Source organism: Pteropus alecto, unplaced genomic scaffold (assembly GCF_000325575.1).
Source record: "Pteropus alecto unplaced genomic scaffold, ASM32557v1 scaffold86, whole genome shotgun sequence".
In the NCBI taxonomy this organism is placed as follows: Eukaryota; Metazoa; Chordata; class Mammalia; order Chiroptera; family Pteropodidae; genus Pteropus; species Pteropus alecto.
This window is the reverse complement of record NW_006442109.1, coordinates 27,430,706-27,444,444: the sequence shown is the minus strand read 5'-3', so window position 1 is coordinate 27,444,444 and position 13,739 is coordinate 27,430,706. Positions and strand designations below refer to the sequence as shown.

At 56.9% G+C, this 13,739-nt stretch overlaps 1 protein-coding gene across 1 annotated transcript in view; it reads right to left on the bottom strand.

Moving 5' to 3' along the window:
* Nucleotides 1-13,739, bottom strand: part of SPTBN5 (spectrin beta, non-erythrocytic 5) — a 45,314-nt gene that overhangs the window by 974 nt on the left and 30,601 nt on the right. The window contains 28 exon segments of the mRNA XM_025038757.1: nt 2-201; nt 411-492; nt 786-836; nt 1,676-1,761; nt 1,897-1,988; nt 2,065-2,111; nt 2,114-2,150; nt 2,459-2,530; nt 2,710-2,928; nt 3,278-3,382; nt 3,554-3,730; nt 3,979-4,168; nt 4,343-4,560; nt 4,811-4,966; nt 5,895-6,089; nt 6,335-6,539; nt 6,659-6,855; nt 7,305-7,517; nt 7,754-7,940; nt 8,119-8,375; nt 8,454-8,591; nt 9,207-9,353; nt 9,495-9,585; nt 11,480-11,652; nt 12,318-12,395; nt 12,742-12,930; nt 13,159-13,321; nt 13,554-13,675. Coding sequence (XP_024894525.1) covers nt 2-201; nt 411-492; nt 786-836; nt 1,676-1,761; nt 1,897-1,988; nt 2,065-2,111; nt 2,114-2,150; nt 2,459-2,530; nt 2,710-2,928; nt 3,278-3,382; nt 3,554-3,730; nt 3,979-4,168; nt 4,343-4,560; nt 4,811-4,966; nt 5,895-6,089; nt 6,335-6,539; nt 6,659-6,855; nt 7,305-7,517; nt 7,754-7,940; nt 8,119-8,375; nt 8,454-8,591; nt 9,207-9,353; nt 9,495-9,585; nt 11,480-11,652; nt 12,318-12,395; nt 12,742-12,930; nt 13,159-13,321; nt 13,554-13,675 — 4,087 coding nt within the window.

Below are 13,739 nucleotides of genomic sequence, written 5' to 3'. Positions count from 1 at the left end.
CCTTGGGTCTGGCCTGAGCAGAAAAGGTGGCGGGAGCCTTGTGCAGTGTCTTCTGCAGGGCCAGCCATCGCAGGGGACTCCAAGGGCTGTGGGTTGCTGTCACTGCCCACGTGCGTCTCCCTCAGTGAGGAGGGTGGGGGACAGCCGTGGAATCTGGAGGGGCGGGGGGAAGGGAGCCTCATGACCCGGACTCTATTGTCACTGCAGAGAGAGCAGGGGTTGACATTAGATGGGGTGAGTGCTAAGTGGGGACTTTCTGTTTCCTGGGGGTGGCTGAGGTTCTCTAATGTAGGGGTTACCCCACCCCCTAACAGTGTAAGTCAGAGTTCCAAGACCTTGGGCTTAAGAGTGCAGCATCCGTGCCGGTCATGGAGGCTCAAGACGCCTGCCCACACACCCAGGGGCCCTACCTGAGTGGAGCAGCCATGCTGGGCGCACTTTCAGCTGGGAAGTCCAGAGGTCTGGCTGTGAGCTCTGGGCTCAGACTGTGGGCTGCAGAGCAAAGGAAGAACCCTGGTCAGCCCTGTCCTAGATACTGGGCCACCTACAGGCAGAGTCCCTGCATGCTCCCACTTCTAGGCAATGGTCTGGATATTTCTGTACCCCCTCCCCCAATATGTTGAAATCCTAACCCCAAGGCGGAACTATTAGGACAGGCCTTTGGGAGGTGATTAAGTAATGACAGTGAAACCCTTAAAAAGAGACCCCAGAGAGCAGCCTTGCCCCTTCCACCATGTGAGGACACAGTGAGAAAGTACCACCTGCAACTGGAAGACAGTTCTCACCAGACACCCAGTCTGCTGATGCCTTGATCTCGGACTTCTCAGCCTCCAGAACTGTGAGAAATAAATGCCTTTTGGTTATAACCTCCCCAGTCTGTGGTATATTTGTTATAGCAGCCCAAACAGACGAAAATGCTCCTGCTTCTGGAAGCTAGGTATGCAGCAAGTTCCATGTGGAGGTGCTTCATAGGCTGAGCATCCCCGGGCAGGTTCTCCCCAGTGTATCCTGCCTCCTAGATGGCTAAGAAGGGCTCGGCCTGGAGGAGATTCTGAAGAAATTTAGTATCCCTTTGGGATCCTGGAAGGATAGGCTCAGGGAACTCCTAGGGGAACAGAATGTGAGAAATGGAGCCAGGAAACCAGAGAGATGGGGAGGAGCAGGAGGGGGCTCCCAGTAGCGCCCCAGCAGCCTCAGGATGTGCCATGAACACACTGTCCATTCAGAAGGTACAAGGGGGTGCTTTCTACATGTACCTGCTGGTAGCAGAGCTGGGCTTGACCACTGTCTACATTCAGGGTGTGTGAGAACTTATGAATGATGGAGAAGCCCCCAGGATCAGACAGAGCAGAGCCTGGGAAAGCCCATGAAGACTCTAGAAGGCTCAGAGGAGTCAGAGCAGCAGACTCCAAAGGGGACAGAACAGGACCAGGAGGCAGCCAGGGGATCAAGCCTGGCCCTACCTCTGCTACTAATTAGCTGTGTGAGCTTTGTCAAGTTGCTCACCCTCTCTGGGCTTTAAATTCTTTGTGAAAAGGCAATAAGTTCCACTTCTCTCACAGGCTACACAGGTACTAGATGTGAAATTTACCAGGATGCATAAAATACCAGCAGCTTGAGGCCCAGGGAGTCAGTGCCCCCCACTCCCCTTCCCCAGGGTTTCTCTAGAGCCTACCTGATGTGCTGCTTAGGGCTTGATACCAGCTGTCACCCTGTCCTTTAGATGGTGCTGCAGACAGGATCTCTGCCCCGCTGCTCAGCCTGCACCCAGACAGCCATGGATCAAACTCTCCACCTCCCATGCAGGGACCCATGCTTCCAGGCTGCTCTCAGGAGGACACGCCTGCTGAGGCAGCCTGTCCCAGGCCAGTCTCTCTTCCCACACTTGGCCCTTACCTTAAGGAAAAAGTGTGTTTCCTGTTATGGTATTCCCGTGGCCTCTCACACTGGGCTCCTATGAGGTCAAGAGTGGATGTAGAAGCCATGTTCTGAGAAGATATGACAGGCAGGGGTCACCATGGTCATCTCGCTTTTCCCAGTGGGCCCTCTCTGTTCTCTCTCTACCTCCACTGCCATCCTCGCTTCCTGGAACAGGCTCAGGGATCGTCCCCCAAGGTCCTGTGGCAGCCGTCCCAGGGACTGGAGCTGGGCTGTGGCAAGTAGGTGCTGAGGCCACACCGGCTTCACCAGAACCAAGGTGCCCATGGGGATGAGGGAGCCAGGGAGCAACTTACAAGGAAACCAAAATGAGAGGAAGCGGACTCCCACCGTCCACCTGGGTGGGGGCAAAAACTGTGAAGTGGCCCCAAGAAGAAACTGTCCTAAGAATGGGGGCTGGGGCCAGGGGAGTCCACCTAGAGTCCATCCACAGTGCCATGGGGCCAGGCCCCGATGGCCCCTCTGAGCCCCACTAGTGGTTCTGTGGAGGTGCCTAGGGAAGGAATTTCCTGGCACTTACCTGCCTTCTCCCAGGCAGGAGCTGCTGCTTAAGCTCCAAAGACTCCTCTATGGTGGGGGTACCCTTTGCATCCTGAAAGTGCAAGATAGGGCCCAGGAAACATGAGGACCGGCACAGAGGACAGGGCCCCCTGTGTAAGGGTGGCTAGGTAACCACTCCTTCCCAACCTCATGGTCAACGATGCTCTTCTCCTTTGCCCAGTGGCCCCAGGTCCCTGGGCCTCTGCACTGGCTCCAGGGAGTGGCCCTTACCCCGCTGGGCTCCTGCGGCCTGGCTGCCTGCTCCAGGGAGACAATGGTGGCCAAGGGTATGTGCTGCCCAACAGGGACACCTGGCTGTAGGTCCCTTGTCTCAGCCAGCCATGCCCTAGGCCACCAGCTTCCAAGGGGCCTGTGCTGAAGGGAGGTCAGCCCACTGCCAACTCTTCTAGGTTTTAGCCTTTTCACCTGATGCAGCAGCTTCCGTTCCATCTAGGGAGGGGAGCAAGGTGAGTTGGGTCAGGGCCCCAGGGGTGGGGGGTCCATGCCCAGTCTCTCCTCCCCAAAGCTCTCCCACCCAGAGAGAGCCCATTTCCCTTCAGGTTAGAATTCCCTCTCTTCCCAGCCCACAGTGGCACCCCAGCCTACCAGGATATGGGAATGCCAGTATACTGCAGCTGGCAAGAGGAACAATGGGGTTTTCCTGAAGGGCAAGTGCCCTGGGGAGACTGCCCCCCCCCCGCCCCCCGGCCCGCCAACTTGCAAGCTGAGACTGGGAACACTCCCACCACCAGCCCTCAGGACCCATCTCCTGGGATTCCTTCTCCCCAGCCTTGCTCACCCCCACCTTCCTCTGCAGTTGGACGAACTTCTCCTCCTGGGCTGCCAGCAGCTTTTCTAAGTCCTGGTGTCTGCAGAGCAGCAGCTCCACATCGGACACTGAGTCCTGGGGAGAAGGAAGGCAGGGTGAGAACCAGCTCCCGGGAGTGCCGAGAGCCTTCCCTTCACCTTCTGCAGCCCAGCCTGGGTGGCCAGTTGAAAGGAGGAGCCGCAGAAGCTTCCCTTGGCTGTAGCTGCTGGACAGTGCAGCTGGTGAGAGGGCAAGATCTTGGCTCACCCCACAGTTGGGGTCCAGCAGGAGGCCCTCCCGGGAAGCCAGCCAGGCTTCGGCCTGGTCCAGCCCCTGCCACAGCTTCTGCAGGCACCAGTTCTCCTCGCAGCAATCCCGGCGCAGGGCCCAGGCCTCCTTGAGCGCCTGCAGCTGCCCTTCCAGCTCCTGCAGACACGCTGTCACCTGGTGGGGAGGGGGTACTGTGGGTGACATGATGGGCGGAGCCACCCAGGTAAGGCAGCAGTGGAGTGCCCAGCAGAAGCGTCAAGGGAAGGCTGAGAGTCCTGGACCCTCCCCTTCTCTGTCCCTCTCTCTTCGCCCCTAGCCTGGCCTTCCTCACCCACAGGCTTCACTCTTGTTAGGGGTTCTGAGGCCTTGAGTAATGGGGCTCTGTGTCCAGCTCAACGCCAGGCCCACCTCTGTGCTGATACCTCCAGAGACATAAAGTGGCCACTGTCCACCAGCTGCTGCCCCTCCTGCTTTATATTCTGGGCTTGAAGGCAGTGCTCCTTGATTTCTTGCTCCAGCTCCTCATGCTGCCCCAGGAGCCACTCGGCCTCTGCCATGTCCCCAGCCAGCTCCTCTGAGGATACCAGTGCCTGCTTCTCCTGAGCCCATGCTCTGTGGGACAGGGAGAGATAGCAGCTGTCAGGGTCTGAAGGGCAGCATGGGGTGGAGGGGAGGGCAGGGCATGAGCCACACAGGAGGAGGCAGAGTTCCTTAAAGAGCTGGGGTGACCCCTCCACATACAACAGGGAATAGCTAAGCCAACAACTGGGGCAGGATGCCACCTACAGCAGTTCCTGACAGCGTCCAAGGAAGGTGCGGCCCTGGGCAGCCTGCTCCAGCTGCCAGCCTCGCTCCTGGGCCTTCGCATCCAGGGTGGCCCAGACCTCCTGCACCTCGGCCAGCTGCTGAGCCAGGCTCTCCTGAGCCACAGGGTGTAGCTGGCCCAGTCGGCAGGCCTCCATCTGCACCCGTGCCACCTCCTTCTCCATAGCTGCCAATTCCATCTGCCATCAGAACACACTATCAGACCTCACTCTCTGGCAACCTGCCACATGCTACTCATTCAGGGAGCACCAAGTCTTCTCTGAGGAGTCCTGCTCTACTTCCCAGAATCTCCCAGGCCACTTCTGCTCTGCTCCCCAACCTGGGCAGGCAGTCCCTGGGCTGGGAGAGTCCTGGACTCTCTGGGGTCCCCCTACACATTGCCTTTAGGGAGGGGCTCAGACAGGAAGCCCACAGGGTGTGGGCACTCACCTCCAGGCACTTGTGCTGTTTTTGCAGGGTCTGCCTGGATAACAGGCTGTGGTCATAGGTGTCTCTTGCCATCAGGGTGGCCTTCTCCTGCATCCAGCTCCGGAGCTCGGCCACCGCCTGCTTAAAGCCATGGACCTCACAGGCCGCGGCCAGGTTCTGGGAGAGGAGAGAGGGCCTGCTCTGGGCTGAGCTCTTTCTCAGGGTTCTTCCTTCCTGGAGACACACCCTCCTGGGCCACCTCCTTGTAAATAATGAGGACCCCAGGGCTTAGTGACTTGCTCATGACAACCAGGCACAGAAAATGCCCTAGATGTGGCAACTGCTCAATGAACTAATGTAGAATGTTACTGATGATGTGGTCTGGCCTCAGGGGGCATCTTGTGAGGAGAGGGTCTTCAGTGCACAACTCATGAGAAAGACAGAGATGGAGGCTCCGAAGCAGGGGGGATGGGCCCATGGGAGGAAGGAGATTGGTCATGGGGGAAGAGGTTTGGCCAAGAGGAGAGGGTCAGCCCAGAAGGCTGCTCTAGCCTGGCTCCTCAGAGATGGCATCTCCTGGCTGTGGGGTCTGCCAGGGGCTCAAGGAGCTTGCCTGCTTTTATAGAAACTACCAGCTGTGGCTAAGAGCTAAGTTTGTGGGGGAACATTGAAGATTTCCTTGGCATAAAAATTCACTGAGAGCACTTAGACAAGAAGAGTAAACGAGTGGAGTGAAGAAAACCGTTGCCTGACAAGATCATGTCCAGTTGAGTGCCATTAAAGGGGCCAACAAGGCATATATCTTAAAACTGAAGCCTGTGTGTAGTGGGGCTTGGCAGGGGTCAGAAGCTGGCCAGAAATGCTGTTTCTCTTACAGGTGTGAACTGTACTAGGAGGAATCAAATAGGTGGAGAGGGCAGGAGGTGGAAGACTATGAGACCCAGCTGGGAATTTTAGAGGCAGACACACACACACACACACACACCACCTCCCCCTGCTCCTGGCCCCCCGCCCCCTGCAAAGGGTCTGGTTGTCTCTGGCCCATGCAAAAGGCACAGATGTCTCTGCCCCTTAGCCACTTGCTACCTGGCCTACGGCAATCTACCTGTGTGCGGGCCTTTATTGCCCTGTCCAGCCTCTCCCAAGTGGCCTCAATGAGACTCCTCTGGGCTTGAATCTGGGGATGGCACCTGGGTGCTGCCTGTTCCAGGTTGCGTGCCCGCTCCCTCAGGGCCTGCACCTTGGCTTGCCCCAGGCTCTGGACTTCCTCTCTGAAAGCATCAAATTTCTCCCCTAGAACCTGCAAGAGCATAGGGCCAGGAGGGTCACTTTGGTGTCCAGCAGCTCTCGAAGGTCACGAAGGATTCGGCAGTATCTGACAGTCCCAACTCCCCTCGGCCCAGACTCTAGAATTGCAGAATCCTGCCAGAGTCGAGATCCCCCTCTCCCCTTCTGTTCACACCCTTGCCTCCCCAGACGCATACCTTCTCTGTCCTTGTTCAGCCTCAATCCACTCTCCCCTAGGTTTGCTCAGGAGTGTCTCACCTTGGTGGCCTCCAGGTCCTGTCCGTAGTCTTGAGATTCGGCAGTAGCCACCTTGCTGGCCAGCCAGTCATCGAGGAGCAGGGCCTCCCGCTCCAGTTGGTGGAGCTGCAGCTGCTCCCGCAGGCGTTGACGCCTGCCCTCTGCTCTCTGCAGCAGCCCTGAATGCCCCTCCTTCACTGCCCGCATCCAGGCCAGCACTTTGGGGCTGTGGCAGGAAAGACAACCCTACTGGAGACCTTCCTCTCCAGGAGGGACCAGCCTCATATGCCTCTGTAGAGCGCGCCCCTCCCAGCTCCTCCCTAGATGGGCCTGGCTCTGACCCACCTTTCTGGGCCCTGCCCGCTCTCAAGGAGGGCCGCTGTCTTCTGAAGTCTCTCGATGCGCATGCTGAACCCCTCCAAGTCTCTCCTGGTGGCCTCTAGCCGCCGCAGAAAGGCCCGCGTGGCCTCAGCATTCTGGCCCACGTCCTCAATGTCCAGGACACAGCCCCGTTCGGCCAGCCAGGTTTCTGCCTCCAGGAGCTGGGGTGACATAGAGGAGAGCAGCTTTCCTGGGACGATGCCCTCCAGGGGTCCTTGCTTACAGTTCACACGTCAGGATTAAGAGTGATTCTCAGCCTTGCTGTACATTGGAATCACTTGAGAGCTTTAAAAATGCTCTATACCTGGCTCTCATCCTGAAAGATTCTGATTTGGCCTAGAATGGACCCTGAGTACCGACATTTCTTAAAGGTGATTCTGATGTAAAGCATTCATTGAGAACCACTGGTTGGAAGACTCAGCAAAACCAAACCAAACGGAAAGTCTGTTTTCTAAGAAATGCACAAGACTTTGAGGGCAGACCACCTAACTGGAGGTGAAAGAAGGCGCACAGAGCCGAGAGCTCCCTGAAGAGTCACCTCCTGGGCTTGCATATACCCCAGATGTAATCATGCCCGCCCCAGCCCTCTGAGCCCCACAGACTTCCTCACCTCCACCAGGAGCTGCTGAGTCTCCTGAGCCTGCTGTAGCCGCTGCCACCTCTGCGTAGCCTCTGCCCGCAGGCAGCCCATGGCGGTCTCTAGCTGCTGTACCCGAGCAGCCACTTCAGGGGCAGCAAAGTGCCCAGCCTGCACCAGCTTGTGCCCTGTGCCCACCACTGCCTGGATCAGAGCCTCATGGCTGCTCATCTCACTCTCCAGGTTCTGAGGAGGCGGAGGAAGACAGGACCAAGGCTGCTACTGGGCACTCTGCTGGGGACCCTAGTGTTGTGCCTGAAGCTTCGTGGGATCCCACAGACTTGCCCTCAAGGAATTCCCTGTTCTTGTGACCAACAAAAAATCCAGGGTGTCCCCGAAGCCCCCAAGGCTGAGCACCCATTAGGGCCTCAGCACCGTTTCCTTGGCTGATTGAGCCTCCCTCTCCCCAGGTGGGCCCACACCTGGTGCTTCTCCTGCAGGCACCGCACAGTGCTCAGGCTCTGGCCGTAGTCCTGGGCAGAGGCCAGGGGCAGCTTCTCCTGTACCCAGGCCATTTCCTCATCAGCGTCCCTGAAGAACTGCAAGAGGAGGCTCCGGGCCTCCAGGGTTGTCCTGCGCTCCCGCAGGGGCTCCCGCTGGCTCTCCAGCCTGCAGAGGTGGAGGGCAGGGCCAGGGCAGGTAGGGACTATTGTCATCAGTGTGAGGGCCAGATGGTGACACATTGCTCACTCACTCTGTGCTCCTCGCCGAGGGCTGGGGGAAGCCCTGCGATGAGCTGGGAGACAGGAAGGAGGCAGGTGGGGAGGATGTGTACAGGCAGATCTACCTCTGAAGCAGCCGCTGGGCCTGCTCTTCCACATGGTGGGCGTGGCAGTGGCCTTCCTGTACAAAGTTCCGGGCCTGGCCCAGCAGCGCCTGTGCCTGCCTGGCCTGCCTGTCCACTGTTGCCTCCAGCTCTCCTTGAGTGCCCAGGAGCTCCTCCAGCCCAGCCTGGTTCTGGCCTTCGATGGGAACTCTCAGCTCAACCTCCATGGCTTCCAGCCAGCTCTCCATTTCCTTCACACTCCTCTGGAGACGCAGGGTCTGGGGCAGAACAAAGGTAGACGTGGAGGAGAGGCCTGGAGCCCCATTCAGCCTGCTTCGTAGCCCGCATGGCCTTACCTCGCAGGCCTCCTGCAGCTTGGCTGCCTTCCTCTGGCAGTTGGCTTGCAGCTCGTCCCAGAGCTCTCCCAGCTCCTGCAGCCGCTCCTGGATGGTCTCTGAGGCTGGGTGGCCTCCCTGTAGCAGCCTCTGCCCTTCCTACAACCACAATATGGACTGCTGGTGCCAAGGCACTTGTATCGGTGCCAACCACCAGCCCCACAGCTGCCAAGTCTCTGTGTTCTGGCTGTGTGGTTTGGGGCAAGTTCCTTAACGTCTCTGAACTCATTAGCCTTATTTATTTAATTCAAGTAATAATGGTTATTTTGTTTAAATGAGGACAAACATTGAAAATACTTAGCAGGGCACTTTGTACCAGAGGGAGCCGGCCTGCGGTCAGGGCCTGAGCTTCGTCAGTAAGAGAGAGTAAATTTAAAAGGTTCTGTGCTTTGACTCCTTTACCCACAGGACAGCTGGCTGTGCTGGGATGGTATCCCCTCCTGTCCTTCCAAGCTATTTTTAAAAACCGTCACATCAAAACACTATCTTTACAATTGTTGGAAAAGGACCAGTTTTGGAGAGGGTGCCCAGGGAAGCTACTGTTTCTCACTATCCTTTATTGCTTAGCACGGTGACTGCACATAGAAAATACTCTGTGAATGTTGGCCATCCATTATTATGGTCCAGAGCCGCTGCGGGGCGCTGTGGAGTTGCCCCATGATCTGGCCTGCCAGACTTTTCCATGGTCCCCCAGCTGGGTCCCCAGGGCCTCACCATCTGCAGCCTTTGTCGTTGGTGCACACTCGTGTCCAGCTCAGCCTGGAGATTCTGCTGCTTCCGTAACTGTGCCTGCAGCATGGCTGGGTCCCGCCAGCCCTCTTCCGTGGCCACCAGGTTCCTCTCCCTGAGCCACATAGCCACCTGGGCGCACAGGGAGGACCAGATTCTGCTGCCTAGGGCTCTCTTCCCCTATAACTTCTGGGCTACCCTGAGGAAGAGTGGCCTCTCTCTGACAGGGCTCCTTCCCCCCACCACAACTACTCCCCTCCCCAAATGGGGAACCTCATAGGAATCCTGTAGGAAAGTCTGCAGCTGCTGGAGCTCCTCCAGGTGGTGGCGGCAGTTCCGGGCTCGCTCCAGGAGTGCCTCTTTCCTGCCAGAAGGAGGGTCTCATGAGGCCACAGGTCCTCCCACCAGGACCTGGAAATGCTACAGGGGTGCGTGGGTGCATGTGTGTGTGTGCGTGCACATGCACGTATGTGTGCATATGGGTGCCCTTCCAGCCTAGGACAGCGTTTCTTGGATATCAGTATACCCTGGATCTGGGGTTTCCTTTGAAATATACATTCTACTTCCTCTCTTTATTAGTGTCTGTTATGAGATGGACTGTGTCCCCCCGGATTCTTGTATTGAAGTCCTAATCCCCAGTACCTCAGAATCTGACTGTACTTGGAGACAGGGTCTTTAAATAGGTAATTAGGGTAAAATAAAGTCATATGATACAACTGATGTCCTTATAAGAAGAGATTAGGACAGAGACGCACACAGATGACCATGAGAAGACAGAGGGAGAAGACAGCCATTCGCAAGTCAAGGAGAAGTGCCTGAGTAGAAACCAATCCCGAAAACGTCTTGATCTAGGGCTTTCAGCCTCCAGAACGGTGAGAAAATAAATGTCTGTTTTGAAGCCACCTAGTTTGTTATTGCAGCCCGAGCAAACCAGTACATTGTCTAAACCACTTTTTTGAACATGCACTGCTATTAGTGAGAATTTTTTGAGAGGTACCCCTCATATATGTATTTGTGGGTATGCATGTGTGTATATATACTGATTTATATATGTGTGTACCTTTGTACCAGTATATGAAGTACATTGCCATACGCACAAAAATAAAAATTAGAAATAAGATCTATAAAATAAATAGGAAAAGAAGTTCTAATACCACCACCCCCTATGCCCTGGGGTCCACAAACGTCTCCCTTCAACGGTTTCCATACTGGTGTGTTAACTTTTGTCTCCCCCTGCTGGGGATACCAAAGTGTATGGGGGCCGGGGGAGACACGGAGAGGCTTGACTGAATAGAAACGCCTCCCAGAGGACGTCAGAAACCCAGGAGTGGAGGGGGTCAGGGTGACACTGTCCTGGGGGTCAGCCAGGCTTGCCAGGAGCCATCTAAGGTGACGGGGGCGGGGGCGGGGAGGGAGTATTGATAGAGACCAGCAAACCAATGTTTGATATCTGTCAATCAAAGCCCCCTGGGTTCCCAGGTAGGGGTCCGCCTGTAAGGAGGAGGAGGGGATGGCTCACTCTGCCCCTGCCAGGGCGCCAGCAAAAGGAGCCAACATTAAGGGCTCTGGTGGGCTCTCTCAGAGGGATGGAAACCCTCACCAGTCGGGGATCGGCTTCTGGTCAAATCTGCCTTGATCTAAAAGTCTGAGGAGCCGGGCAAGGCAGTTGAACCAGATGTGCTTTTATGAGGAAAAATGGCAGAACCTCCCACTTTGTAAGCTGTGCTGGCTTCGGTTAAATGAGCATAAGGAAAATCTGTCATTCTGCCCACTTGCCAGGGAACGTGCTAAGACACCAAGGCTACCTTTTCAATCTTCACACAGCCCTGAGAGGCAGGTATTGGTATGCCCTCATTGTAGACATGAGACTCCATGAGGAATCTTCCCCAAGTCCCTACGAATAAGTAGCAAGGAACCCAGGTCTCTCTGGCTCCAGAGGCCGACACTTAACCCCTGTGCCCTGGTATCACCACTCCAGTAGGTCATTTCCTCTTAGTTTCCCAGTACACATCTCTGTAAAACTCCTTCTTATCTCAGCTGGATGACTATGTGCTGCTTGATATCCATAACGGGTCAACTCTCTGCAGGGATGACACCCAGCAGGGCTGGGAGTGGTGGGGCCCTGGCATCTGACTGCAGCCCTCGGAAAAGGCTGGCGAGCCTGGGCCAAGAGGCAGAGAACAAGAAGGAAAGAGCTGGGCGCCCCATGACCACGCCAGCCCGCCCATAGCTCCCCTCAGCCCCAGAGCCAGAGGTACCTCAGGAGCATGGCCTGGCACCGGCTCAGGGTGCTCTGGGCCTCGGGGTGCCCACCCCAGTGCAGGTTGCGCGCTGTGGCCTCCAATGCGTTGATCTTTTCTGCCTGTGCCTCCAGGCCCTGCTCCAGCACCTTGTGCTTCCACAGGAGGGTCTCCACATTGGCCAAGGGGTCCTGGTGGGAGCAGGGGAAGCTGACACTGTCCACGGGGCTGCCCCCTCCCCATCCCAAGCTACCTGCTTTCCCACCTACAGCCATACTAGCAAATACTCACCCCCATGTTGAGTGCTCTGCATGAACACAACCCTATAACCCCTCAAGGCTGTATCTGGCTTTAGGATTGAGATTCTCAGCCAGGGAAGGTATTGGGAATAAGGTTTAAGGGTTACAATTTCCAGGGCAGGTGGAACTTGTCATCTAACAGGTGAAAAGCTCCCAGTAATGCTGCATCAGCACAGGACGGGCTAGCCCAATTTTTCTCTGAAGTCTCCCAAAGGTCAGGCTTCCCTGCCACAGGGTTGGGACAGAGGTGGGACAGAAGCAAACCTCTGCATGTCAGGAAGTGAGGAGGGCAGAGGAGAGAAGGGTGGTGGCAAGGAGGCAAGAACGGGTCCAGGGTCACACACTCACCCTCTAAGCTCCCACGGCATTTGCATTTCTGGTGGGGCCTAGCCCAGGTGCATAAGAACTGCTCACATCAATGGGCATGTGACAGCTCAGTGACTGACATGGTTGAGGTGAGGAGATCCTCTTAGCCTGAGGAGCTCAGGTAGCACTGGCTGGAATTGATCCCTAATGCTGTTCTTGTAAACCCTCCCTCACTCCTGCTGGGCACCTACCCCTAGACCCTTGCTGGCTGGGCAGGCTTCCTGGCTGCAGAGCCAACTTTCCATCTGCTCCACAGAGCTCAGAAACAACTGTTGGGAAAGATAAAGGCAAGAGGAAATGAGCAGAGGGTCCAATCACTGCAGGTGAGGTAAACCTGTTGGTGGTCCAGTGGAGAAAGCAGGGACTCAGGGCCTGGCTCAACAGAATGTGTCTACCGCAGGCCAGACTTGTGGGAGAGTTAGGCGGTGAGTGGTGAGTGGTGAGTGGTGAGTGGTGAGTGGTGAGTGGTGAGTGGTGAGTGGTGAGTGGTGGGTGGTGGGTGGTGGGTGGCGGTAAGAGGCCCTGTCATAGCAGCCTCTCTATCTTTGGCTTTGACCAGGGTCCCTGGGGTCAGTGCAGGCCCCAGTGGGTGGGGGCAGGATGGAGGCTGCCTACCTGTATCTCCAAGGCCTGCTGAAGCTGGAGCTGGTGCTCTTGCCAGGCCCCTTCCAAACTGTTCAGCTCTTGCTCTAAGCCAGCCAGGGCCTGGCAGATGTCAGGGGCGGATGGGTGGCCAGCTGCAAGTAGTTGCTGCGCTGTGTTCCGGGCCAGGTTGATGCTGTCTGTTCGGGAGTCCAGCTTGGCCTGTAACAGGACTGGGCTCATATCCCAGAGGCCGAGGCCTTCAGGGCTGGAGGAGGCCCAGTGAGCAGGAGGAGAGATGGGGAGACCGCTGAGGGGGTGGGATGGAAGAGGAGAAAGGCAGAGGCAGGTGACTGAGAAAGGACCCAGGAGGAGGTTGGGATCACAGTAAGGGAGAGGGTAGAGAGGAGGCAAGATCTCAGGAAAGGTTCCAGGATCTCAGCTGCCCACCTTGTGCTCCTGGTGCTTCTCCAACATGTGCTGGGCCTCTGCCGAGCTGCGGGGAGCGCTTCGGGTGTCCATTTCAGCTCGCAGCCTCCGGGCCCAGACAAGCAATTCCTGTAGCATCATCTGCAGTTTCTGAGCTTGGTGCGAGGCATCCAGCGACTCCCTCCTGCCCACAGGGTTCATCGGCTAGTCCTGGGGCCTCTGAGCCCTTTTTTCTCCCTGTGCCTACCAGTGCCTAAATCCCCTCAGCCAAAGATGGGCCCAGGGGCTGGGATTAATGGGGTGACAACACAGACAGCTATTTGAAGGATGGAGAAAGATTCTTAGGGGGAAAACCAGGGCCAAGGGGAGGTGTATGGCCTGAGGGATGGGTCAGGGAGGGCAGTGAGGGCTCATACCACTTCTGGACCCTGCTTAGGAGCCGCTGCCAGCTGTCCACCATCTCCTGCTGCTTGCCGCTGAGGCTGTGGGCTGCCCTGGGGTTTCTTCGGCAGAGGCGGCCCACCTCACGCTCTAGGGGCTTTTGAGGGAAGCAGGATCAGGGGCTGGGGTGGAGGGGCAGGTTTTACTCAGGTGGGGTCCCC